At 39.6% G+C, this 27,023-nt stretch overlaps 2 protein-coding genes across 2 annotated transcripts in view; one reads left to right on the plus strand and one right to left on the minus strand.

Annotated features, from left to right (window-relative positions):
• The window catches only part of lig3 (ligase III, DNA, ATP-dependent), a 21,427-nt gene extending 18,661 nt beyond the window's left edge, over positions 1-2,766 (plus strand). The window contains exons 19-21 of the mRNA XM_084074967.1: positions 681-889; positions 1,230-1,313; positions 1,503-2,766. Coding sequence (XP_083931093.1) covers positions 681-889; positions 1,230-1,313; positions 1,503-1,736 — 527 coding nt within the window. The 3' untranslated portion in view covers positions 1,737-2,766. The remainder of the gene's footprint in view (positions 1-680; positions 890-1,229; positions 1,314-1,502) is intronic.
• Positions 1,904-26,779, minus strand: rad51d (RAD51 paralog D). The gene is made up of 10 exons (XM_084074968.1): positions 26,426-26,779; positions 24,597-24,658; positions 21,866-21,984; positions 13,063-13,144; positions 12,439-12,573; positions 11,198-11,293; positions 10,155-10,245; positions 5,369-5,439; positions 4,407-4,571; positions 1,904-3,716 (listed from the first exon to the last, which is right to left on the minus strand). Exons 1-10 carry the CDS (start codon positions 26,505-26,507, stop codon positions 3,630-3,632), a joined length of 990 nt encoding a protein of 329 aa, XP_083931094.1. The 5' UTR covers positions 26,508-26,779; the 3' UTR covers positions 1,904-3,629.
• Between the last annotated feature and the right edge of the window lie 244 nt (positions 26,780-27,023).

Below are 27,023 nucleotides of genomic sequence, written 5' to 3' on the forward strand. Positions count from 1 at the left end.
AATAAATGGATAAAGACCAGCTTTTCACTCCTGCAGTACTGTATATTTCCTTGCATGCATCTATATTGAAGTTGACATTACAACACATCTCCCACGCTTAACTTGCTTTAAAATCAAGGGTAACAAGATAATGTAAAGTCTTATAGAGTGGTTGGGTTAAAGTGGTTAAACAGATTTCGATGTTATATTAACACATTTTGCCCAGGGACCCCCTGGAATCACCTCAAGAAGGACCCCACTTTGAGAACCACTGTTACAGAAGTATTGATGGGCTTTTATGTTCAGAGACACAACTCTTTTGAGTGATCTGACATGGACGGGTTGATGAGGAATGAAGTTGGGCCATCAACCTAGATGGATGCACCTAATAAAATGAAGTCTATCTGTGCTTCGCCCACATATTGTTTAACGACGCATGGTTATGATAACACAAATCACCCCTGCCTTTATCCCATGAAGACCTGGAACGCATCTGTGTCACTTTAGATTTCTTTGGCTATTCAAAAATAGCAGATATACAAGCTCATAGCGTGGCACCGAGTGCCGCGCTTGTAGATCTACTATTTTTTGAAAAATCTAGAATTTTCTTTTTTGGATTTTTTTCAAAAAACGTTTAGGAATTGGAAAACATTTTTAAGAATCGTCTCAGGTCTTAATGGGTTATTTCAATCTGACGACAGGCAGCAACAGTACCCCCAAATCAAAGCAGGCAGTGAAGTCTGAACCACGTAGCCCTGTCCCACAAGGGCCCAGCACTACACCCAAAGCAAAGGCAGTGAAGTCTGAACCAAACAGCCCTGTCCGACAAGGGCCCAGTACTACACCCAAGTCAAAGGCAGTGAAATCTGAACGCCGTAGTCCTGTCCCAGATGCACCCAGCGCAAAGAAGGTACGCTATTATATCTTGGCTGTCGGGCAGAAAGCTCTTATCTCCGTAACTTTTTGTGTTTTTTCGTAATGCCCTACTTGATCACACTACTACAGTGTCACACAAAAGCAGAAAAAGTTGGAGATCCACAAGCTCAAAACGCATTTTGAGCCTGTAGGTCTGCTACTTTTTTATTTGAATCCTGAAAAGTAAAATCTTTGGACATAATGAGGTTCCCAGCGATGATATGTACAACATGTAACTAACAAATTAAGTCATCGTGTCAGTAAATGAAAGCTGCAAAGTCTTAACCTCAAAGCATTATCAATTAGCATTTTAATAAGGCTCCATTTTATTCCAGATAAAGAAGTCTGAAAGTGTTCACAGTAATGGACAGAGCAAGCCTAAGGCAGCCTCGAACTTGTTGCAGCCAAGTAACGACAAGGTTGGTGAAATGTTATAGACTCACAGTTTAGAATAGCATCAACATTCAACATAGAAGGGATGTGTCATAGTAGGTGTGCAGCAATTTATAGTTCTATAGTTCTATGTAAAAGATATAGATTAATCACTAAGAAAAGAATCGATAGTTGCAGCCCTATATCAAAGTTGCCTTTGGTTTGGTTCTTCCTAGATACTGCTGGATATCTTCAGTGGGGTGAAGCTGCTCCTGCCCAGCTCCGTGCAAGACTTTGACAAACTGAGGCGCTACTTTGTGGCCTATGACGGAGACCTTGTACCGGACTATGATTCTGCAACTGCCACACACACGCTGGCAGAGCCAGAGGAGGACAGCCGTGCCCAAAGAGTCACCCCCAGCTGGATCTGGGAGTGCATCCGCAAAAGACGCGTGGTGCCCCCCTGTTGAAAGGACACTCAACTCCTTAATGTAAGGAAAACAAAGACACAGGTTTTTACATGCTGCGTTTGCTGGTACAGCAGCCTATGCAAGTGGCTGTAATGTTTTTTTCTTATCTAAATACACACTAAACCACATGAGTTTGGTTGACTTTAAGGTGTTTACACTCTGGGAGCGTTTTGTTTTGATGTTGTGCGATTAATTCGCCCGAAAATAACACTTTTTTTAAAATGTTTGCGTCTTGAGTATGAGTTGATAAAGCAACATTTTATTCGGACGAGGTTGATTGTTCGCCGCAAATAATCAATCTTTATGTATGAATGAGGCATTGACTTGACTCGGAATACTTAAGACACATTTTCTGATTATTTGTCACGCTCCTGGTGTGTAAAGACCTTTAGCCTAATATGTATTCCTTGTTGCACGACAAAGTATACTGTAAATTGGGCTTTACAGTGACATAGAAATACAGTGTGACAAGACTGAGATTAAGGTTCCTCATTTGGGATTGGTGTAGGTAGTGCTGATGTGCCGAGTGACAGTATGCCCTCATCCATCAGTTTTTTGTATTTATTGTTTTCAAGCCCTTTCATTTTATAAACCCACAAACAAGCAGTTAATATATATAGCAGCTCATTTGTGGTCATGATTTTTATTTTGGGTCATCTTTTGTCAATAAGAACGGTTGATGGTTAAGTTCTAAATGTTTCCAGAACCAAGTGGGGTCTCTTATATGATGTAATTGCAGAATATGAGCTTTTATTGTATGGGCAAAGGTCTTGTTAAATTTAGTTAGAATGTTAATTTGTTTAGTCAAAAAGCAAGCAGTTAATGTAAGGACATGTTTGTATATTTAAAAAAGAAAATGACGACCTTAAAGTCCAAACAGAAATGTGAAAATGAATATGTAGACATTTTTCTTTTAGCTTTAGGGGTTTCAACCATTAGGATTTCTTATTGTCCAAATGAAAACAATGATTTACAATTTTTCTTTACCCTTTTATGGCCAAAAGTGACAAAGCTAAAATGCTAAAATATGAAAAAAGAATAAATAAGTTTAAATAACTGCTTTCTTCCTAAAAAAGTGTTTGCATTTATTCCACATTGTTTTCACTCACAACAATTTTACAGAAAATACATTAATACAAATTGAATGTTGACCACATGAACTTTAGCATCCTTAGCTGGGCATGTCAAAATAGAAGATCTACAAGCTCACAAAGCTTTGTGAGCTTGTAGATATGCTATTTAACGTACAACAAAGTATATAGGGTTAAGAGTGACTATTTAGAAATGCTAACTCCATCTCAGCATCCACACTCTGGATGTGTCTGATGTATTGCTCCACTCTGTCTCATCTCTTCTGTGAAATGACCTTCCAGCACCACCGAGAAACATGAGTTAATCCATTGTAATTTAAAGTCTCATGTCTTCAAGAAGGACTTCGCGTCTCCCCCAAATCACATCCAATCTCCCACATCTTCCTTTACTCATTTGTTTTCTTTTTGAAGTCCTCCTATCCATCTTCTTGGCTCTTTGTCCTTGTTTATATTCCTGCCGCTTGTCTAGCAATGTTCATGATCACAGAAGAATGCTGAAGCGGTATTATGGCTGTGATTTTGCCAGTTGTCTGTATCAAAAGGCACCGTATGGTATGACTAAACTATCGTCTCTGTCGGGTGGAAACCTCATTATGTTCAAAGTAGCAGATCGACAAGCTCAAAACGCGTCGCTTCGAACCGTGTTTTAAGCTTGCAGATCTGCTACTTTTGAGTGACACTAGTATGATCAACAAGGGCGTTAATTTACAGGTTTTTTTTTGAATATGGAGATAAGAGGTTTCTGCCCGACAGCAACGTTATAAAATATGTTATATAGAGAACGGAGTTGAAGTGGCAGTAATCAGCGTTCCAGTTTTCTCTTCCCTGAGGGGCGCTCTTCACATCTACTCCACAACTCCAAATCAAACTGTTCTTTCAGATGACAAGGCTGTAAAAAAAAAAAAAAACATAAAAACATTTCTTATTAGTGGTCGTTCTAATAGAAATGGTTGAATAATTCTAACATGGATAAAACATACTTGACTATACATATTAAGTATTATTAATTTGGAAAACCAGACTTCAGAAAGACTCCCATTCCTACACCTTATAATACCCTCACTGACAAAATGGGGTTAACATCTTTTAAAATCGTATTTTAAAGGCTCGTATCAGGTTTGTTAAAATGTAAGCAAAGAAAAAAGCCATTTGCACCATTTTTACAATGAAAATTAAATATTGCGCCTGAAAATATCAACAAAAAATATATTTTTTTCACTTGAAGTGAATGAAAGTTTTCTCATAACATTTATTTATTTTTATTTTATTAGCATTATCTCTAGATGTAATTTTTGTAACATTGTCTATAATGCTGTCAATGATACTGACCATGATACTGACTATTTTCCCTCTCTTTGCCAAAAATAGCAGATCTACAACCTCATGATGACGCATCGTGTTGCTATGCATTGAGCTTGTAGATCAGTTATTTTCACTGAGTGTTTGACACTGTGGTTAACTACTTTAACCCTGGCGTCACTATTTTGGGCATGTCATAGTCAAAAATGCACATTAATAAAAATGTTATTAGTTTTGACATTTCCCTCACATCAACAATGTTACGGCTGCTGAGGTATACCTGTCTAGAAGACTTGACCAGTGTAGCAGTGCGCAGGCTGCAGTGTGATGAGCCAGGCCTCTCAATGCGCTGCAGCAGAACCCTGGTTCTGGGTACGTGGCTCCATGACAGACCCAGCCCTGCTTTCAGCTCTCCATTGTCACCTCTGGTCACATGGTTTGTCACCTACAGACAGCGGTGGAAGAAGTACTCAGATATTTTACTTAGATAAAAGTAGCAATACCAAAATATGAAAAATACTCACAATTTTTTTTGAAAATAGCCTATGTAGAAAATAGGGCTGAAGTGGTTAATGTATGTTTTATAATATAATTTATATCTGCAAAGTAACTAGTAACTAAAGTTTTCCAATAATTGTAGTGGAGTAAAAGTACAATATTGGCCTCTGAGATGTAGTGGAGTAGAAGTATTGGAAATACTCAGAGTAAAAATACCTAAAAATTGTTTTTAGTTACTTTACACCACTGCCTAGTGCCTACAGATCATTTTCAATTATTTTGTGGATTTGTTTATCATTATTATTCCATTGAGATTCATTCTAGTATCACTTTATAAGGGACAAAACCGTTTTTTTTTTTTAAAGTAGACTACTAGAATGTAAAAACAAAAACATACAATATTACATCTGTTTTTTTGTGCACAAGAAATGTGGCGCTGGTTGGTCCAGTGGTTTTCCAAACGAGCTCCGGACACAGAAAGACAGAGCCACTTCTTTGACTTGCCTCTGAGGAGCCACGTCATCAAAAACGTCATGCCATGTCATTACAAAATGGCATTCTAAAGCAATAATACACGAGAGGGGCTGCTATAACGGTCCATTATACAACGGGGGCTTTCAGGTAGGACTGGGCCAAAAACGCCCAAAGGCGCTTTTTTTCTACTACTTTCAATTGGAAAACTAAATCCATTTTCATCCATTAAGCACTCAGAGTAGCAAACATGAGAATCATTGTCATCCTTACCAGGACAGCAACATTGAAGTCTTTTGCTATGGTCTTAAGAGCCCCTGCAACTTGCATCATCAAGGACATGCCTGGAGGAACAGGGAATCACAGAGAAACATCTGTCTGCAAAATGTTTTCATCATCACAGATAAAATGGATTCATTTAATCTTCCTTCTCTTCAATATTCTTGGGATTCACACTCTTTTTGCTTGGCTTTGGTTATCAAGGGTTCCATCTTTTTAGGATATCCATTTTCAAGGGTATATCTTTTATTAAACGATGCACTCAAAGATCCCTCAACCAATACAATTCCCACTGGTCGCACCATGCACGCAGGTGCGCCGGTACCATTTCAGTTGTTTGGGGAAACGTTGTGTCCTGTGTAATTATTGTTTAGTCACGAGCACCTGTTAATACTTTTCATTGGTTCAATATTTATTACAAAAAAAACACAGACAGACTTAACCACTTTCAACTAGACATCCCTATCTTGGGCATGACATTATAGTCAAACATTTTCAAAATTACTACTTTCGAAATTGGCAAAAGTAGCAGATCAACAAGCTCACACGATGCTCTGTGTTGAGAGTTGAGATCAAGAGAGCTTATAGATCTGCTATTTTCACTGCTTTTGCATGACGCTGTCATAAGACAAAGTATAAAATAGGGCATTTATGGGGGGGGGGGGATGAAATATGAGGTTTTCTGCCCAACAGCGATGATATTTAAGGGATAATCAACAACATGCTGTGTGGTTATTGAAAACTAATGCATGATGTTGAGTTAAATCTGTAGATTTATTGTAGGATTTGCCTCTGCAGAGCACATTATTATTCAATAACCACACAGCTTGGGTTCATTATCCTGCTTATAGCATGGCCACTTATCAACATTTAAAATATCACTAATGTGTGTTCATAGTTTGGGCCAATACACTCTTTAAAGGTAGGGCGATATCTTTTGGTTAAAGTGTTAGATAGCTCTACATTCTGGTAGTAATCAATCATTGCTTGTGTAGAGTGTTTGTTCAGTAACAGTCTCTCCCCCTCTTCAGCTCTTTAGAGAATCGAAAATGCATTTTCAGGGCGGGATACCAATTTCCTCCAATCTAGAGAGAACTCAAACGCGATACAGAATAAACAAGTGAAATTGGAAGTGATGACAAAGAAATGAGCAGACAAATTGAAAATGCAACACCATCAATTTGAAGCTGATAAATGGGTACTCTCTCCTGATTGGATGAAATTGGCAAACCACCTGAAAATGTATTTTCTGTTTATTAAAGAGCTGGAGAGATGAGGAGAGTCCGATTACTGAACAAACACTCTATAGCAATGATTACTATCAGAACATAGAGCTTTAACTTCTTAACCAAGCAACCCCTTTTTGTTTAGACCTAAAAATATCACTTACCCTACCTGTAAATAGAAACTTGTGTTAGCACTATCTTTGTCAATGAACATTATCTTACTACTCCAGCAAATGGGAGAAGCCATAGTAACGACCTAAAAACGACCCTCTTTTTATACAGATACATAGGTAAAAAACATATCGCTGCTGTCAAGCAGAGACCCTGTATCTCCATATTTCAACTTTTTCGTAAATTAATGCCCTACTTCATCATACAAGTGTTGCACAAAAGTAGTGAAAATAGACGGATCTACAGCTCAAACATGTCGCATCGCGACACGTTGTGGTCTTGTAGATGGACTATTTTCACTATTTGATCTTATTTTTAAAATAAAAAAGGAACACTGCTGGACATACGTTTCCACCGAGCAGCGACGATATGTTTATGTTCTATCAAACGTTTGGAAGTTATATATATGAAAATGTTAGCTTAAATAACTGTTAATACCGGAATTATTGTGTCTATATTCAAATTGGAACATCAAAGGTGTGTTGTAATAGGAAGATAATTGAAACTCTATGGCCAATCAGAATAGAATATTCTCCATGCCCATGATATAAGGTAAATGTAATGCTACATAACAGTTATATTTCTTTAGGTGTTTAAAGATAAAATCAATAAAAACTAAACAAAGTAAGAACGAGAAGAACTCATTATGATCTATTCTAGGAAAATTCAATTGAGATTCATAAACATGTCTAGAGGATTTTCTTGATGATGATGATGATGTCAAGAGACAATTGTTGGAGCTGTTCCAGGAAATGGAATTTCCACTTCAGACAGATTGAAGCAGGAAGATTTTGAAGTGGCATGACACCATTTTCTGCATCATAAAGTGAGCAGGAAACAAAATCTGTTCACTTCTTGTTGAAGCGAACAGTCTTTTTACCCCATGTTTCTCAGTAGCGGGGGGCGGGGAGAGACAGGCGAGTTGAGTGAAACGAGTTGGGGCAAACGCAGTCCCCACCAAAAATATTTACGATTCTGTCCCTATCGGTGCATAACTCGGACGGCGCTGATTCGACTAGCAGACCATCGGCTGGTCGTTGCGGGCACTTGCACCTGGAGGCGCTCGGGCGCGACTCCTCAGCCTCAAGGTCTGCTGAGTCGGCGCGTCATGGTCCAAAACTATACTTTATCGGCGGAAAAAAGTAGTCCGCGGTTGTTTGAAAAAGTGTTGTCCCAAGCGGGAGTCAAACCCAGACTTCCAACCCTTGTAGATTGGGAGTCTAATGATTAGCGAGGTGCGCCACTGAGGCCGCTGCCGAGATTGGGTATTAGGGCTGGATTAGAATGTGACAACCTCCAACGTTCCCAACTCTTCTAATGTAGAGCGAAAGAAGCACCGCCCTACTGAGAAACATGGGGTAAAAAGACTGTTCGCCTTGTTGAAGCCACTTCCTTAGATAAGATCTATTCAGGAGAGTTGTTGCTGGTGATCCATGGTGCCGTCATGTGTGGCTTGGGATAGACTTTTTTTATTTTTGGTTTAGGACAGAGCAAACAAGCATGCCGAAGACTGATCTTTTGACTGTATAAGAAATTAATGAAGTCTGTATGTTTAATTTCAGTTTAATCATTTCAACGCCTATAAATAAATTAAGCGGTAATCATTTTTTTCTAAGTTCAATGTTGGTCTCACGTGAGAGAGAAGACAGAACATCCTTATTAACCAACTTGCACTTGGTCCCACTGTAATTAATAATTCATTTCAAATCAATCCTACATGTATATTAAGCATTGAATGGTCTAGAGGGTCCCTCCTATGTCAGAATCCTGCCATGTTGGCTTGTTAGGCCCTACTCTGCCAACTGAGGTTCTCTGGAGCTTACTGGATACTCTGAACTGGGCTCTTGTAAGACAATCAGGAAAGATTCACGTATTAGCTCCTAAATTATGGAACATGTTATAATGAGAGAGCCTCACTTGTGGGCATTTTAAGAGGCTGTTGGAAACTATCTCTTACATTTGCAGAACTTTACAGAACTTGGCAGCTACTGTATGTTGTTCTGAATGTTTGTGTAGCCTGGTTCCAGACCATAGACCCCGCCCACTCTCTGAGTGAGCTCCTTTTGGTCTGGTGTCATAATGTGAGCCTATGGCTTTTCACGATCGAAGAAAAATCTGTCAAATCAGAGTCGGAGGTGGGGTTGGTCTAACGACAAGCCAATCAGCAAATATCTGCTAAAACAAGCTGTGCAATGACGTCAGATGTAGACGGATCCGTAGATCTCTTGTGATTGGTTTAGGGAAATTTGAATTCCCTCCCCCTAGTAATCGCGGACATTGCAGCCAATTTCAGACTGAAGCTCCACGCAGCTTCAGGCTAATGTTTGTGGGCATTGTTCTATGTAGTAGCATACCAAACTTAATCTTAGCATACTTATTGATCTCTTTGGTTTAGTTAGAAGCAAGCTGTGATAGTTCCAAGTTTTAGAGATCTGGTACATTTTTGATTGCTATGTTGGTTTTGAAAACATATTTGGCAATGTGTGTGTAGTACAACATTATTTCCCAAACCTACTTTAGCCTTTATTTTGTTCTGACTGGTGTTAGCTAAATGCTGTCAGGTTTGTTTTTAAAAGACATTATTTAGTTTGGCTCTATCACATAAAACAAGACATTTTACAAGACATTTTTAAAGACATTTTAAATCAAGCTAATTTGGATTTAATAAATCATTCAAAGCAGCCAAAAGATCAATTTCTAATTCAAGGAACTCCAAACGTTGTTCCCCGACATAAATTTACGAGTCTCGGTTCTCCACCGCTGACATTTTCCAGCAGACAGACGTGCTCACCGCCGTGTGACTGAACTGGAGCATGTAGACACATATCTACTGCCTACAGATCGGTATGGGAAGCTCATCGGCATTCAGATTATCTGGGATAATATCGTTGCTGCCGGGCAGAAACCTCCTATCTCCATATTCTAACGTTTTGTGTTTTTTCGTAAATTAACTAAATTAATGATCATACTACAGCGTCACGCAAAAGCATCAAAAGTAGCAGAACCATCGAATTTGTACAGTTTGGGACATATGAGGTTTCCACCCGACAGAGACGATATTCCCCTAGAAGAGATTTCTTGGGTGGAGGGAGGGGGGGGGGAAGAAAGCCCTCCAAATTCTAATTTCTTGTGACATTTGAGAAAAGCTAGTGTTATGCTACAGTAATCCAATGTCTTCCAGGGCACTATGCCTGTCCAGTTGTCTCCTACCAATGGACAATAATATTGTTCAGTTTAAATCTAAAGATTCCCCCGAAAACATGGATTCCCTGTAATAACATTAGTTTTTTATTGATGTGTTAGTGTTTGAATTTGAAAGGCTCAGGTGTGGGCAAGTGAACCTCTACTCGGCTGTAAATGAAATTGTCACCCAAAGAGATTACCTTCATGTTGTTTGCCTCCCATTATGGGAGATATAATAGCTGCAGCTGAATCCACGATCACTGCCTTGACTGAGCCACCACCAACTGATGCCTAAGTCAGCATGTGGAAGCAAAAGATAAGACAAGATACACAGTCAAATCCTCTGTGTTAATCTATTAAGACCGGGAAAGCATCTGTGTCATTTCAGATTTGAGCTATAACCATGAGCACGAGAGCTTGTAGATCTGCAATTGTTGAAAAATCTTTAACATTTTGTGCAAATCTTTGAATATATATAATTTTAAAGCGAACTCAAGTCTTTGCTTCTGGAGGTCTCTGGAACCATTTTTACAAATGTTCGCTTTAAATATAAGGTTTGCACACATTTTCCCGATCTTTCAAAAATAGCAGATCTAGATCTGCTAGTTTTTTAATAGCCAAAGAAATCTAAAATGACAGAGATGCGTTCCCGGATTGAACAGGTTAATCTATCCATTTATAACTCAAAATGCAACCAAATTATTTGGTTACAACCGCACATTCAACATCTCTGCTGTCCGGCAGGAACCAGCTAACTCCAAAATGTTCATTTTTCAGGAAACAAAACAAAAGTGGAGTTAAGAGGTTTCGTTCATCATTGATAAGAACAGCTGAATGGATCTCCAAGCTCACAATGAGGTTTGTGAGCTTGGAGGTCTAGCTAAACCAGCTAACTCCACCCCCCTTTGGTGGCGTTAGCTGGTTTAGCAGAAAGTTTGAGGATCCAATGGAGTTTGCTGGTTTTGGCAGAAGCACTTTTTAATACTTTCCATTGGTTCACTATTTTTTTTACCAACACACAGACGTAAAGGGTGTTCAATGGCACTGATTTATGGAAAAAAAATGCAAAAGCGGAAAAATGGATTTAGCTGGTTCCTGCCGGACAGCAACGATACATATATCAATTTGGGGGTCCTTGACAAGAAAAAGTTTGAGAACTACTGGTTTAGAGGGCATTTGTAGAATCGGCCTCAGGTCTTAATGGGTTAACTGAATTTATTTTAAAGATTATCCGTTCACTAACCTGTTGAAGCACACCGCCTCGAAGACTGTGCACACAGCTAAGCAAGGAGAAGATGTCAAAAACACGGAATGTATGGATCCTCTGCAGGGCTTCCATCTGTAAAACAACATGGCATCGATGTGAACTCGGCTTGCTCATATTGTATAGGATTAGTCTTTATCTTTCCCTCCAGTTTTCCATTTTCTCCCAATTAAGTTGTTATGCAAGGTTACGCCATGCAGTCTCTGTCACTGCTGCTGACCCCTAGTGGTTTGTCTTGGAGATGGCATCTCCTGTGGCATCGGTTCTCAAAGTGGGGTCCTCGGGGAGGTTCTAGGGGGTCCCCCAGCAAAAGTAGTTAAAGTGGCACAATGTAACTTCTGTTTAATGAAGTTACATTACAAAAATACGATTTCCAATCTGTATGGTAGAGTGTGTTAATACTATATAACTTATATTATTGGGGTAGTTGTATTTCATCTCCCTGCTCTTCTATTGAGACATTTAGATCGTGTCAAAGGTCATGTCACACCTAGACACAGGATCTGACCTGATGGTCAAGATTACATTTATCCCCTGAGCAAGCAGGCAGGCTCTATTAGCCCAATGGTAAAAATGTCAGCACTTGCGCAGGAAAACGGGTTCAAATCCGGGGTTAGAAGAGGAAAGTTACATAGTGCAGCTTTAACCCCATTTTATACAATCACCGGCCACTTTATCAGGGACACTTCTCCAGATCTGCTCCTTAACGCACATTTCTAATCAGCCAATCACATGGCAGCAACAACTCAATGCATTTAGGCGTGTACACATGGTCTAGATGCTCTGCTGCAGTTCAAACCGAGCATCAGAAATGGGAGGAAAGGGTGATTTAAGTGACTTTGGTTGGCGATGCCAAACGGACTGGTCTGAGTATTTCAGAAACTGCCGATCCACTGGGATTTTCATGCACAACCATCCATCACGTCAATTTGGAGTTCCTTGACATGTTTTGAGAACCACCGCCGTGGAGGATTCAAACTCAATTCTCCACAATGGTGGGCAGGAACTTAAGCACTGCACTACCCGGTTGTATGTTATCGTCCCTGTCGGTTTCACGAGCTTGTAGATCTGCTACTTTTGATACTTTTGTGTGACACTGTAGTATGATCACAGAGGGCATTTTAAAAAATGTAAATGTGGACATAAAGAGGTTTCTGCCCGACAGCAACGATCATTTAACCTCCGTTTAGTTGAAACTTGAAAACTGATCATTAACTCACCTGCTCTTCCATGTTACTCGACTTGGCTTTTAACATTTGGAGCAGGCGGCCAGCAGACAGCCCTCCTGTTGTGTCTATATAGATCACCCTCTGCTTGAGGTGGTGGGATATGTGCACCGCCACACCAAAGCACACCTGTAACATGCAAGAAACACACAGGAAATAGTTAGCTGTGTGTCTTTTTTATATAGATGCTGTTGAGCAGAAACCTCTTATCTCCATATTTCAACTTTTTGTGTTTTTCCGTAAAATAGTATGCTCAACTTCGTCGTACAAGAGTGTCGCCCAAAAGTAGCAAAAATAGCCGATCTGCAAGCTCACAATGCATAGCATTGCGACGCGAGCTTGTAAATCGGCTATTTTCACTACTTTTGGAACATTCTGAAAGTGAAAGTGGTTAAGTGTGTCTGTGGGTTTTATGAATATTGAACCATTGAAAAGAGCTTGTGACTAAATAATAACTACACAGGTTTTTTTTTTCATTTCCCAAAAAGTAACCATTTTAGACATACAAGCAAGGCTTCTGGCCCAACAACCACAATATTCTGCAAGGCTTTACAGAGATAATGCATCAGTAAGAGTGTTTTTTAATTTGGTGAGTAGGACTAGGAGGTAAACATTCACCTGAGATTTGCCACTTCCTGGGCTTCCCGACAGCTCTGTGACCTCTCCGGTGTATAAGCCAGAATCCAGCAGTTTATCTAAGCTGGAGGGGAAAAGGCAGTGGAATGAAACGTTGTTCAATAAAGCCCTTTTTGTTGCAAATCGTTGCTGTCGGGCAGAAGCCTCCTATCTCCATATTTTAACTTCTCGTAAATTGACGCCCTACCTGATCGTACTGCAGCGTCACACAAAAGCATCAAAAGTAGCAGATCTGCAAGCTCAAAACGCGGCGCGAGGTGACGGGTTTTGAGCTTGTAGATCTGCTACTTTTGCCGTTTTTGAATTAAAATCCTGTAAAGTAACAGTTTTGGACATAGGAGATTTCCACCCGATAGAGACAAAACGAGGAAGACGGTGAGGACGTGAGCAACACTGCAAAGGAGGTTATTTCTTCCTATGTGTGAACTGTATTTATTCTACTATGCCCCTGTTATCCTATTTCTTAAGTGTGAAGAAGCTTCTAGGTATTATGTAACACAATCCTTTAGCAGACTCAAGAGCACAGTCCAGGATAGGACACGATATTTACCACGTGAGCAAATCTCGTCCACACAGACAAGACATAAAATTAAAAACACACAGTAAACCCCAACAAGAAATAAGGAGCTATTCCAGGTCATGGTTACAAAACAACAATTATTTAATGAGGTTATGTCATATGGTGACAAAACCCCTCCCAGCAGGCAGATTATGAAATGTATTAGAAAGAGGTAATGTACAGTGCCGAGTGGCAATTCGTTCAGGCAGACGGTTTCGGAGAACCCGAAAAACCACGGATATCTGACACGGGTCGGGTCAGGTTTGTGACGGTCACTTTTGGGCCGCTTAGCCAAAATAGTCCAATGGAACTCCATTCACGTTTGCCCATGCACGATGTCATCGTTTTTTGACGATATCAGGGCCACTCCATGTTTACTTAATTGGTCGTATGTTAATGTACAGCAGTGGTTCTCAACCTGTGGGTGATTTTTTTTTTGGGGGGGGGGGGTCCCAGATGACAGTGAAGTGACAATTTAAGGACTTTTAAGATCTTTTTAATACCTACAAAAAGAAGGTAAAGAAATAAGACCATTATTGCATCAAAAGTAATCAACAAACTATACTATAAAAACGGGTCAAACATTGGCCAAATTGTCAAATAATATAAGAGGCAACAATTGTGAAAATATTTTCACAATTAATTAGTTAGTATACATATATGTAGTATATATTTTTTCAAGCTATTTGTCACATCTGCCCTGTGCAATGTTTGATTACGAAGCCTAAAAGGCAAACAGAAATTGTATTTGTATTTATTATATTCCAATGTTCAATGCCAAAAGCACAATTAAATCGTTAATCGCAATTATTTGTGTGACAATTAATCGTCAACTTAAATTTGTAATCGTGACGGCCCTACCCCGAAGTAGACCGGTGCCCGTCTAGAGATGTTAAATGAACACTTGGAATAAAGGTTTTGTACACCAACTCTGTCTTTGAGGATAACAAAGCAATGTAGACTCCACAGCAGATACAGAGATTTATATAACCAGTTTCAAAGATATACAGTAACAGTACTCTATTTGCTGTGAAAGTCAGGTTGAACTTCTAAAATAAGCCCTGTATCATTTCTATGAGTGGGTTGTGGATTAACATCCAATCTGGTAATGGCCAACACCCAAATTCTGTCAATTTCAGTTTGTAGACTTCTACTTCTCCCCAAATCCCTGCATATGTACTTATATGCAAGTTCTTTGGAAGCTCAACCGACAAAAAAGCCTTTCAACTACAATCTGTCTCATTAATCTCGTCAGGTGAGCACACTCGCAGACTAGATATGCCTATCGGGTATAAGCCCTCTTTAAGCTCTGCTGTCTTAATTTGTCTTCCGAGATTTACTTTATCTATTTTTATCTCTTTTTTTTGTCAAACTTTAAATTACTATTTTAAATCATCCAAAGTTAAAACTAAAAAAAAAGTATTCACCGAAAATAGCTGATCAACAAGCTCACAACAGCTTGTGATGCATTGCAAGGTTGTAGATCGGCTATTTTGGGCAAAAAGAGTGGACTAAGTACAGAGCCGACCCCGGGTCAAGTTTACTATACAGTAGAAGGTTTAAGTGATGAAAACATCCACATGTACACGCACACACACACACACACAGATAGCGCCGTGTTGTCGGGTCGGGACTTCTAGATTAACATTGATGAACGACCGAGCAGGTTTGATCGTGTCCCGATCGATAGTCGTGGGGTAGAGAAGAGGGTGGAGAGAGGGGGTAAAGGTTTGGTCCGAGCTGCAGACCGAGCTGGCTTCGACTCTGATTCTGATTCTCTAGTGTTGGCAGATACCATATGACGTTACCCAAACCTCTACCAAAGTGGTTTTGCCCTTTAAAAACAGAGGAAGTTCAGCGAGTAGAGCTTTGTAAATAAACAGAATGCAGTGCTGCTTCCTCCCTTGACCCAGAGAAAACCAACCGAGTGATACAGGTCACAATGATGAATGTGATACCTGTCGCCCGTGACAAACCGCGCTGCCCTACAAAGCCAAAGTGCTGTAACTACGAAAAAAAACAACAACTGATAAATGGATTTCAAAGGGTTTCAACTGGTCAGCCAAATGAGATATTGGCATATAACTGATATTACACTAATTGTATATCGGTTCTTCGGGTAATTGTTTATCCCCCAAAATCATGAAGGCTAATTTGACCTTTGGAATACACAAATAAGTTGGATATCCAGTGCTTTAAAGCACCACCTCTGGCGGTCAGAAGGGATGGAACAGAACGATAGTTACATATGTAACTACGGTTCTATGAATCCCTAATGACCAGGTCAGAAGGGATGAAATAGAACTGACAATATTACACTACTGCAAAATGACATACAGTGCTACTCCTGTTATGTTATATATGTCCCGTTACATCTGAGAATTAGGCTGCAACTATCGTTAATGTCCTCATAGCGATTATCCTATTGATTACTTTTTCAATTAATAATAAAATAACCAATCAAGAGATCTACAATGTGAAAAAAAGTGCATTAAATAGTTGGGTACATCTGCTTTATCATGCATCTTGTTGATAGCTTTTTCACGTTAACGTGACTTATTGCGTGTGTTGTTAGCTTGAAAATCTGTTATTTTGGCGAGCAAAATCTTCATGTGATGAAGTATAATAAATAACACTTAGTTGTTTTTTTTCTTTTTCAAAGCACTTCCTATTTTTTGCACATGTAATTGAAAAGGTCAAGCAGTATATCTGATGATAGAATGGAGTTGGCCTTTAAGACTTCCTCTGGGACACTTTCTAGTTATGAACCATCAAGTTATATACAGTAGTTAATATAGCATAATATAACTCTTTGGTATGAACTTTGCCGTCATTGGCTTTTCTGTTAACATATATTACTTCCTCTTATAGGAAAAATAAAAGGCAAATGTCTTCTTCCCCGTGTGTCTGCAATTGTGGTTAAATCCTTAACCCATTAAGACCTGAGGCCAATTCTACAAATTCCTTCTAAAATAAGTAGTTCTCAAACTTTCAAGATTTTTCTAAAATGTTCAAAAATAACAGATGTACAAGCTCGCAGCTGTGAGCTTGTATATCTGCAATTTTTGAACAGCCAACACTAAAATAAAAAATGACAGATGCTTTGCCGGTTTTATTCAGACCTGGGAAGCCTATACGTTGTTGTACCTTTAAAACCAGGAAAGCATCTTAAATTAACGTGCAGCATTGGACAAACTAACCACATTACCATAGAGCCAACTAAAAACTAAGACAAGTCCTAATAAACAACTCCCACACAGTGGCCTTTAGAGACCGTCTCTCCCATCTAACCAGACAGACAGTAAACTATCTCAACGACAATCTCTCTCAGGTGGTAGGAGCACGGCGCGTATAAATAGATAAGCACCTTTCATAACTGCTCCTCAGATGAACACTTCAGAAACTGTGTCTCTCGCTCATGCACGCCGAGTCATTCTGCACCGGCTATCTCTCAAGACACAATAAATTGATGTCACCGTAGCTCGCATTTTCTTTATTTGACCATGCAAAAAGCCACACTAAACAATAAATCACATCTCTTAGGAGTGCCTGGTGGCGCAGCACTGATCATACGGTCCTTTACTAGCCTTTGTTTACACGCTATTCTAAAAGCAAAAACACTGCAAGATAAGAGATAAGCCGAGCCTTAAACGAACAAAGGTTATTACCCAACACAACAACTCTCAGTCTCAGAAGACACCCTCAGCTGAATTTCTATTAAGATATAAATGAATGAACTCAAACATGAAATGAGTACACATCTTAGGCCTTAGGAGACTGTTGATTAAATTGATGAAAGCCCATTATCATCTCTACAAAATGTTTACCAGTTGGCTTTGAGAATTCACGTTTACACCAGCAGAGGGCAGCCATGCTTCATAAAACCCAGAGGATGACATCAGCCCTGAAGGGTGATTGTCTCCGATAGCTCAAGTCCAGTGCAATAGCAAATGTATGTAAAATGGCTGAAAAAGAAAGTCTTGGAGGTCAAACACCTGTGCACCTTAATTACACTGAAGTAGTATGTTAACTGTAGAAATTCTACCAACCGGGGGTGCCCCAGTGGCTCACCATGTATTTTAGGTAAAGGCACATTCCACATAAATAAGGCTAATAGCCCTTCCTGCAGCTTGCCTGAGTTCAAACCAGATCCAAGGCTATTAGCTGCATATCACCCCCTCTCTCCCACTGTCACTATCAGAAATAAACCAGAAATGCCCCAAAAAATATCTTTTAAAAATAAATTAAATTCTACCAACCAATCATTCTCCTGTGTGATTTCACAGATATGACCATAAGATAAGATGGCCTTTATTAATCCCAGAGGGGAAATTGGTCAACACAGCAAAAGCAATTCCGGATTGAATCATGGCCAGAGTAGACCTTAAATTACATGGGTGAAATATTTATCAGCGAAGCTTTGTACAGTGCATTGCCGAGGGTAGATCAGCCACCAGTGTGATGTAGGCTAAATCAATATGCACTTACTATAAGCCGGTTAAATTGCAAAGTTAATTGTGTGGACACGACTGCAGCAGCATCACAATACGATACAGTACTGCTAGTGGCGGTCATCTGGCTCCTCGTTAACACCAACTTCTAATAAATTAAGACTTTAGGACTTTAAGACCAAAAATGTAAATGCTGTCATTATATAGTCAACTTCACACTAGCTAAAAACAGAAAACATATTTTCATACAACACACAAAAAAAAGCAAAACTTTGTAACGTCTTACTCCAAAACAACTGAACTCTCCAAATCAACAAAATGGTGACCAGTTCTTAACAGGGCCCTTCACCGATTTTGCACCCAAATCTCATTTTAATTAAGTTGAGGACATAATAAACATGATGTTGGAGTGTGTTTTGCGTTCTTCTTTATTTGGAGCATGATTTCATCCCCTGTAACATCACCAAGGGAATGTCAGTTCTTCCTGGACTACAGCCCATGCTTCCTGCCATTCCAGACAGACCACCTCCTCCAGCCCATCACCATATTTGAACTGGGGACCCCCCACCCTGATAAGCACTTGGAATTGAAGGAGTTGAGGCATTACATTTAGTTTGACTCGGTTCCACAGATAAATATTGTGAAAATGGCAGTTCTACAAGCTCACAATGCCTTGTGTTGCGAGGCGTTGTGAGCTTGTACATCTGCTATTTTCAAAATGTTTGCCTCTTTCTTATATTACAGTATTTGACCAGTTTTTATAGTATAGTTTGTTGATTACTTTTGATGAAGTAATGTCTTTTTTTCCTTTTTTTTGGGGGGGGGGGTATTAAAAAGGTCTTAAAAGTCCTTAAATGGACACTTCACTGTCACCTGGGGACCCCCCCCAAAATCATGTGACCCACAGGTTGAGAACCACTGACTGTAAGTATGCATAGAAACAGAATTCCAAGAAGTACTGCTTAATAGTAAGTCCACCGGTGGGGCAGACAATCAAGGAAAGGATCACCAAGGCACTCGATTTTCTGGTGAAAATCGTGAGCTGATTTAATTCTTTGAGCCAGGCAACCAGTATGACCAACATGTGTCGACTCTCAGGGTCTTCATCAGGGACGTCACATGCATTGGTCATGCTGGTTGCCTTGATCAAAGAAACACATCTCTTGTTTTTCACCTGAAGACGGGGATTATGTCCTTATTAAGCACGACTTCTTGGCTTTTTTGTTCCTAGAAGCTAATCTTGAGGCTGAGATGATGCTCTGATTCCAATGACATGTCATTCGTGAGTGCCAACAGCCTCATCTCGTTTGGCTGATGCATAGTACTTTGGAGTCAGTATTTGTTTTTTTCACGATCATCACATTTGTTATAAAAACCTTACGCCTTGTTTGAAACATATAAACCCCCCCATTGCCCTTTTACAGAACTAAATTCGTTTACAGCCGATAGTTCCCAAGTACTTATACGGTAGTTCACAAAGTCTGTACTGTTCAGTTGCTCAGCACTGCAAACTGGGGAGCCTTTAGATGTGCGATAGCTTTGACAGTCACACAGACTCTGTCTCCTCCTTTTTTCTGTGAGGATGCCTGACCTGCCTAGCAAGCAAAGTCATTGTCAAAGTATAACAATTCTAACCTATGATTTAACAAAGAACCCCGGGACCAAGGGAAAATCGGGCACTACGGGCAGCTAGTCCACAATAGAATCACTAGAAATAAATGCTGTCTAGCCAGATGTCAGCCGAACAGAGTCTTCAGATTTGCAGAGAGCAAACTGCAGGATCAGACTGGAGGGCCAGGTAGCAGACGATGATTCTCACTCAGTGTGATGGTCAGTTACTTTGCAAACACTTGCAGACTACAAAAAGCGAGATGCTCTCAGTCACTGTCTTCCCGTACTCTGGATAAATATTCTAACTCAACACCACCGTGGAGAGTGGAGACAGTATTGAACTGCTTGGAGACCTGTATCGTGCACATGCAAAGCCTGCTTCAAATCATCCACCATCACATCTATGCCCCCGAGGTATAATACAGTAGTCACCCAACGTTAAGGCTGGGCAATTAAACAAAAAATATATCGAAGCCGAACCAATAACAGACTTAATCTTGCTCATGTACTGTAGGTCAATTGAATATTCGAGAAGCAGTTCTTATTTTTTCGATTAACGAATCGACACAAAATCATTCTCTTAGATTTTCTATAATAGACGAAGTCGATTAGTCTGATTAACCACTTGACCCTGTATTATACTTTGTTGTACAATGGTGTCTTACAAAAATAGCCGATCTACAAGCTCACAATGTGTCGATGTGACGCACTGTGAGCTTGTAGATCTGCTATTTTCACTTTTCTTTATTTATCGTGCATTAATCATACTCAAGAAGAAAAGTTTGAAATAATCATGATAGTGATTTGAAGTCATATCGCCCAGCCCTACCTAACGTAACAGGCTAGTTACATTATCATAATGAAGATCTCAGAGCACATGATTGCGAACGCGGAAGGAGGCGCGGCGAAGCCGCGGCTCCGCCCAAGTGGAGCCTACTATGTAACTCGGCTCGGCTTGTGTGTCTGTCTGTGTGCAGTATGTGTGCAGCCGCGCCCCCATGTGACTCACGCTCTCATTGGCTCGCGCCCCCATGTGACTCAAAACTCCGTGACTGAAATATAGCAGCTGCACTACCTGTGTGCAGCCGCTAGAGTGCGCCAGAGTTCACTACTAGGCCTACAGTGTGGCTGAAATATAGAACTGCGTTCGCTTCCAGCGTTCGCGCGTCTTACTTGTACAGTACATACTGTGTATTTCAAAAGCACCGCTCCTTGACATCTTAAAGTTTCACTAACACGTCAAAACCAACCTGACCTTTTAACCTTCATACTCTTGGACACTCACATGGTTTTGCCCAAACTCCCAAACTAAAATGCCAGGGGCAATATGAGACTGCTACTGTATGTGAGAGGACATCAGAGCTGCTCCACTGACACTGTATGAGTCCAGTTCTAAGGATGCTATGGCACCGTGGTTTTCTGGTTCAGTCTGTATTATAAAATGAACAAAAAATGAATGTTTGGATATCGTCTCTGTCGGGTGGAAACCTCATACTGTATGTCCAAAACAGTTACCTTTCAGGATTCAAATAAAAAAAATAGCAAAAGTAGCAGATGGACAAGCGCGAAACTTGTCGTGAAGCTCTTGTGTTATTAATTTGTGTGACACAAGTGTGATCAAGTACTAGGGCGTTAATTTAACAACAACAACAATGATATCATCGCTGTCGGGCAGAAACCTTGTATTGTACTATTTTCACAACAAAAGCAGAGAAAATAGCGGATGTACAAGTTCACAACGTGTCACAATGCGTTGTGAGCTTGTAGATAGTCTATTTTCATTTTTTAATAATAATAAAAAAGGAATGATTTTGGACATACGAGGTTTACGCCCGACGCAGCGACGATATACAGAATTACATAAACATCCCATGAGTCCATAATGCCGCCATCAATTCAATGTAAAGCAGTTTATTTTTTCATGATGAGCTTTTTGAGACAGCCATTCACAAACATAACTGAGCATTAGGAATACAAATAAGGAGTTCGTAATTACATTTTGTTTTATGGTGGCTTTTCCCTTTTAGCACCACCTGCCACCAATCACAACTATAATGATCACACTGACATAAAGGGCCGCATTCTCTTGTGCGTAATTATTAAGATTTTCTTGCGCACAGAGATTTGGTGGCGTATAGTTAGTATGATTATTGGGATTATTTACCTGGGGTTTCCAGTGGCGAGGATGGCTGTACAGCTCAACAGTTCATCATACAGGTCAGCGCCTGAGACCGGGAACGCTGTGTGTTGGGCCAAGAGCACTCTGCGTATGGCAAACACAGCCTGCCAGACAAAGGAAGAGTAAGTAATCTATTTTATTTGTATCATATTAAGCTCTTAAGTCCCATTTTATACTTTGTCACACAACAGTGTGAATAGTGAAAATAGCCGATCTACAAGCTCACAGCGCGTTGTGAGCTTGTAAATCACTAATTTTGACTTTTTTTTTTACAATAAAATAAAAGCTTCAGAGTACATAAAACAGCAAAAATACAAATACAAATATTAAAACCTGGCATAGAGTATATCACAGTGAAAACGTAGGAGAGAAAGCACAGATCTTTGGACGTTTTTATAGAATTGGGGATGGACTAAAGATAGTCTGACTTCACCAGGGACCTTGGTCTAATGGTCTAATAGTCTAAAGGGGCCACAGAGGCAAAAGCACGATCACCTTTTGACCTTTACACAGACCTCCGGGATTTCCAGAAATACAAAGGTCACAGTCAGTCCTGTGTGAGAAATTGAGAATACACAACTTCAGCATGGAACAACACCTCAGATGTCACCAGTACAGTGGTCACATTTAACCCATTTAACCCATTAAAACTGGTAAAGCATCTGTATCGTTTTTTTTTTGCGTTGGCTTTTTGCGTTGGCTATTCAAAAATAGCAGATCTACAAGCTCACAGTGCAGCCTGAAGTGACGCGCTGTGAGCTTGTATATCTGCTATTCTTGAACATTTTTGAAAAATCTTAAAAGTGTTTGCAAAATCTTGAATAATTTTGATTTTTTTTAACACAAATTTTCTCTTTTGGGGGTCCCTCGCACAAAACATATTCAGATGGGGGTACATTATTTTGGGGGACCATAAAAAAAGTTTGAAAACTACTGATTTAGAAGGCATTTGTAGAATCGGCCACAGGTCTTAAGTGGGTTAATATGATAAAATGTAACAGGAAAAAAATGGTAAAGCCAGACTAATCTGCAACCCTAGATTGCACTGTCTGGTCCTATGCCGTTCTTAGCCCCCTCTTCAAATATTGCAGCACAGAGATCAAAGACAATAGCTGACAAAATGAAGCGCAGGCAGTTGTTGAAGAGATTTGTATCCAATTATGAAGTCAGTTGACATGTCTTGCAGAAAGTGTGCATATGCAGTAGTTCTCTTCCACTGATCAAGTGCAACTGGAAGCAGGTTTGGTTGAAGTTCAAAGTAGTTGAAGTTAAAATCAATAATTTCAGTTCTGAAATAGTACTTTTTTTCTTCTTTTTTTTTAAAGATATTTTTTGTGGCTTTTATGCCTTTTTTGACAGGACAGTAGGCTGACAGGAAATGGGGAGAGAGATGGGGGGGAAACATACAGCAAAGGTCGTCGGGAACGGGAATCGAACCCGCGACACGCTGTCATGCTGGATTACCAGCTTATGTGATATGCGCCTGGACCGCTAGGCCAGCGGACGCCTGAAATAGGACTTTTTTGACTATTTTTGTAAGTCTGGGTCCCAGGGAGACACTAAACAGAGTAGCCCAAATCATTTCATAAGCCATTCATGTTACATGATGTGAACATCCAACCATCCACAATGACAGTCAGCGATATGATGATTACAAGAGAAGCCGAGCACCTTAGACATACCGTATTAGGCATAGTGAATCCTTTAATTTCTCAATTTTATTACTTAACTCTACCAATGAAAACGGTCAGGTTTAAGTCATTGGGGACGCCCCTGCCTTGCATAGTCCCTTGTCTGCCATTTAATCTCAAGAATGGGCATGGGACACAAGCTCAGGCTTGATCACCCTAGTTGGCCGCCGTTGATGAGGGTGTTGAAAGGCCCAAACACTGATGATGTGACTCGAAAGTTACATCCTTCCCCAGTCTGAGATACAGTGCTGTACACGACCCGTCTTCACAACAAGGCGAACCTCATGTGAGTACATACCATCTATTGGCAAAATCGTCCCATGTTTTTGGTTCTTAGGAAAAGATGAGTGTGACATTTTGTTTTGATAGTCTAAATATTACATTTAGTTTATGTTTACTGTATGCATATTACGTTTCATTATTTCACCATTTGCTTCAAATCCGCATATCCTCTACAGCAAAGGGGACAGCAATATGTCTGCATTACGTCTTTCTGACAGAGTGATAGAATTTTTTTTTCCTCCACTACACAGGACTGGTTTTAAACTATCATCCAATCTGGCAAATGACTCCCCTCTTCAATCAGCCATCTGCCTATAAATAACTGATAGACATCATGTCAGGATATCCTGCATATTATTTTCACTTATGTACAAAATAATCCTATTTGAACTGGGGACCCCCCACCCTGACAAGTACTTGGAATTGTAGGCATTACATTTAGTTTGACTCGGTTCCACAGATAAATATTGTGAAAATAGCCGAACTACAAGCTCACAACGCATTGTGAGCTTGTAGATCAGCTATTTTCACAATGTTCTCCTCTTTCTTATGTCAATTTGGCCAATGTTTGACCAGTTTTTACTTTTTTTAGTACTTACTTAGACCCACAGGTTGAGAACCACTGACTTGTGTCAGTGAACAACCTTATACATACTACAGTACCTTATGCATACTACAGTACCTGAGTGAACCTTATGCATACTACAGTACCTCAGTGAACAACCTTATGCATACTACAGTACCTTGTAGGACACGGAACATTTTTGAGCAAGTTCCTCAATGTCAGATGACACCAGATCCTCCACTGTGAACAGAACAAGGGTTTTTGTTGTTAGTTACTGGATAGCAGAGCGTGAATCACATCATCATCATCATCAAACAGTAGTGGATAAAGTACGTAACCCCAGTACTTGAGTCCTTAGATCAGTGTTTCCGAACATGCGAGTGAATACCCCCTTTTTTGTATTATTTCAAAAGATAATAATACAAAATAAAACAATTCTAAGTAACTGTTACTATTAAATATTAAATAATCAAAGGAATTCCATAAATAAAAAGTAAATACAAATTTTTAAGAAGTAGTGAAAAGAGTAGATCTACAAGCTCACAACACGTCGCATTGCAACGTGTTGTGAGCTTGTAGATCTACTATTTTCACTAGTTTGGGTCCCGGGCAAACGTCTAATTTCTGTTTTGGGTCTTAAGCTAAAATGTTTGGGAACCAGTGCAGTAGATACTCCTGGTCAAATATTACTCAACTACTGTACAAGTAAAGGCTGCTCAGTCAACTTGAGTTAAAGAAGTACTAGTTAAAATAGCAGATCTACAAGCTACCAACGCGGCACGTCACCACGTGTTGTGAGCTTGTAGGTCTGTTATTCAACTACATACATTGTAACAGGGCTTACATGGGCCTAGTCTTCAAGATACACCACAACATTGGGATCCCCCTGTATTTGTCAAAATACTTCCAAAATGTTAATCAAGTCCATGATCCTAACACCAGAGGAAGCTCCACAAACCATGTTCAACCCAGATTTGGCACAACAAAGGGAATGAACTCTTTCTCATGCTATTCATCTAAAATGTGGAATGCCCTACCAAAAAGAGTAAAGGAGTGTAAAACCCTACTCACTTTCAAAAATGCCCTAAAGATACACCTTCAGGAGGCTGCAATTCAAAAATGGCCCCTGTCCAAGTCCTAACCTACCCCATGTCCTAACCTAACCTACCCCCCCCCCTCTCTTTTTTTTTTTTTGGTACATATTTTTCACCCTTCATACCAGTAACCTGTAAACTGGTTGTATGACATTCTGTATAGTAGTGTGTATATCTGTCTGTCTCTTATATGTCAACATGATTTGTGTGCATGGGGATCTCATCTTAAACAAGCTAAGTGCTTAATGAGCTATCCAGTTTAGTAGACCTTGTATTGCGAATTTGTACTTCCATGTACTGTTATGTACTGTCATGTACTGTTCTCATGTCTTACTAAATAAAGTACATCAATCAATCAATCAATCAAACATGATTCATTCATAATACGTTTTCTTTTCCTCGAAATGGAGTACAATATTTGTCTTTGAAAAGTAGTGGAGTGGAAGAAGTAGCTATTAGTATCCAAAAGTACAAATACTGAAAATAAAGTATATAGTAGATATACTCAAAAAATGTAAGTAGTACTTGATTTTTTGTTGTTGTACTTACTAAGTACAATAGGCTACAAGTAAATGTACGTTACTGTCAGTGGTGTAAAGTAACTAAATTAATTTACTTAAGTAACATTTTGAGTACTAATTCTCCATACTGGAGTATTTCCAGTATGGAGTACTGTTTTTTCTGTACTTTTATTTCTACTCTTGAAATCATTCTGCATAATGATGAGTACTTTCTACTTTTGGTACTTTAAGTACAGTTTGATACCTTTTGAATTATGATCTTTTACTTGTAACAGAGTATTTCTAAATTGCAGTATTGATACTGTCACTTAAGTGAAGAATGTACTTTAACCACCACTGCCACTATGATCATCAACACACCAGACACCCCACAGTTAGCCTACAGTACCAACCTGTAGAGATGCAGGCTGTCTGCAGCTCTCCTATCAGCTCTTCATCCAGCCCTGGACACATCCCAGCTCTCAGAACAACCATGATGTAACTATTGTCATGCTGATCTATATCTAAACATGTGTAAATTCACTGCTATCATACTCATAGTGTTAATAAACGGCTATATAGCTGCTCTGTGCTCACGTCACAACACACATCCGTGTTAATATTCCTCATTAACTGCTGTAATACGGCGGTGGGATCCTCAAGCATCTGTTGTTGCTGTACTACATGTCAACAGGATCATCACTATGTTTACCTATACTCATCTAACTGTGATACAAAGTTTGACGTTTGCTCCACTCTTCTCGTCAAAGTTGTTATTCTTCGCGCGATATATAAATGTCCTACTGTACTCGCCGTAGTTAGTGAGCGCTGTGCCTGATGGGTAATGTGGTTTATCTTTATGATTTGTAGTAGTAGGTTTAAGCCTGGTTATGGGAAAAAAAAATATATATATATATATATCACAATGAAATAAATAATACACACAATGATATAAATACAAAATACAATTACATAAATAAAAAATACAATGAAATAAATACATGTATTTAT

Source organism: Gymnoscopelus microlampas (genome assembly GCF_963454915.1).
Source record: "Gymnoscopelus microlampas genome assembly, chromosome: 12".
Lineage (NCBI taxonomy): Eukaryota > Metazoa > Chordata > Actinopteri > Myctophiformes > Myctophidae > Gymnoscopelus > Gymnoscopelus microlampas.

Coding starts and splice junctions, on each gene's coding strand:
- rad51d (XM_084074968.1), bottom strand. CDS start 26,507: ATGGTTGTTCTGAGAGCTGGGATGTGTCCAGGGCTGGATGAAGAGCTG. Junction 13,145..21,865: donor CTCGCCACTGGAAACCCCAG/GTAAATAATCCC, acceptor TTTCCCCTCCAG/CTTAGATAAACTGCTGGATT. Junction 3,717..4,406: donor TGGTCAAGTCTTCTAGACAG/GTATACCTCAGC, acceptor TTTTTTTTACAG/CCTTGTCATCTGAAAGAACA.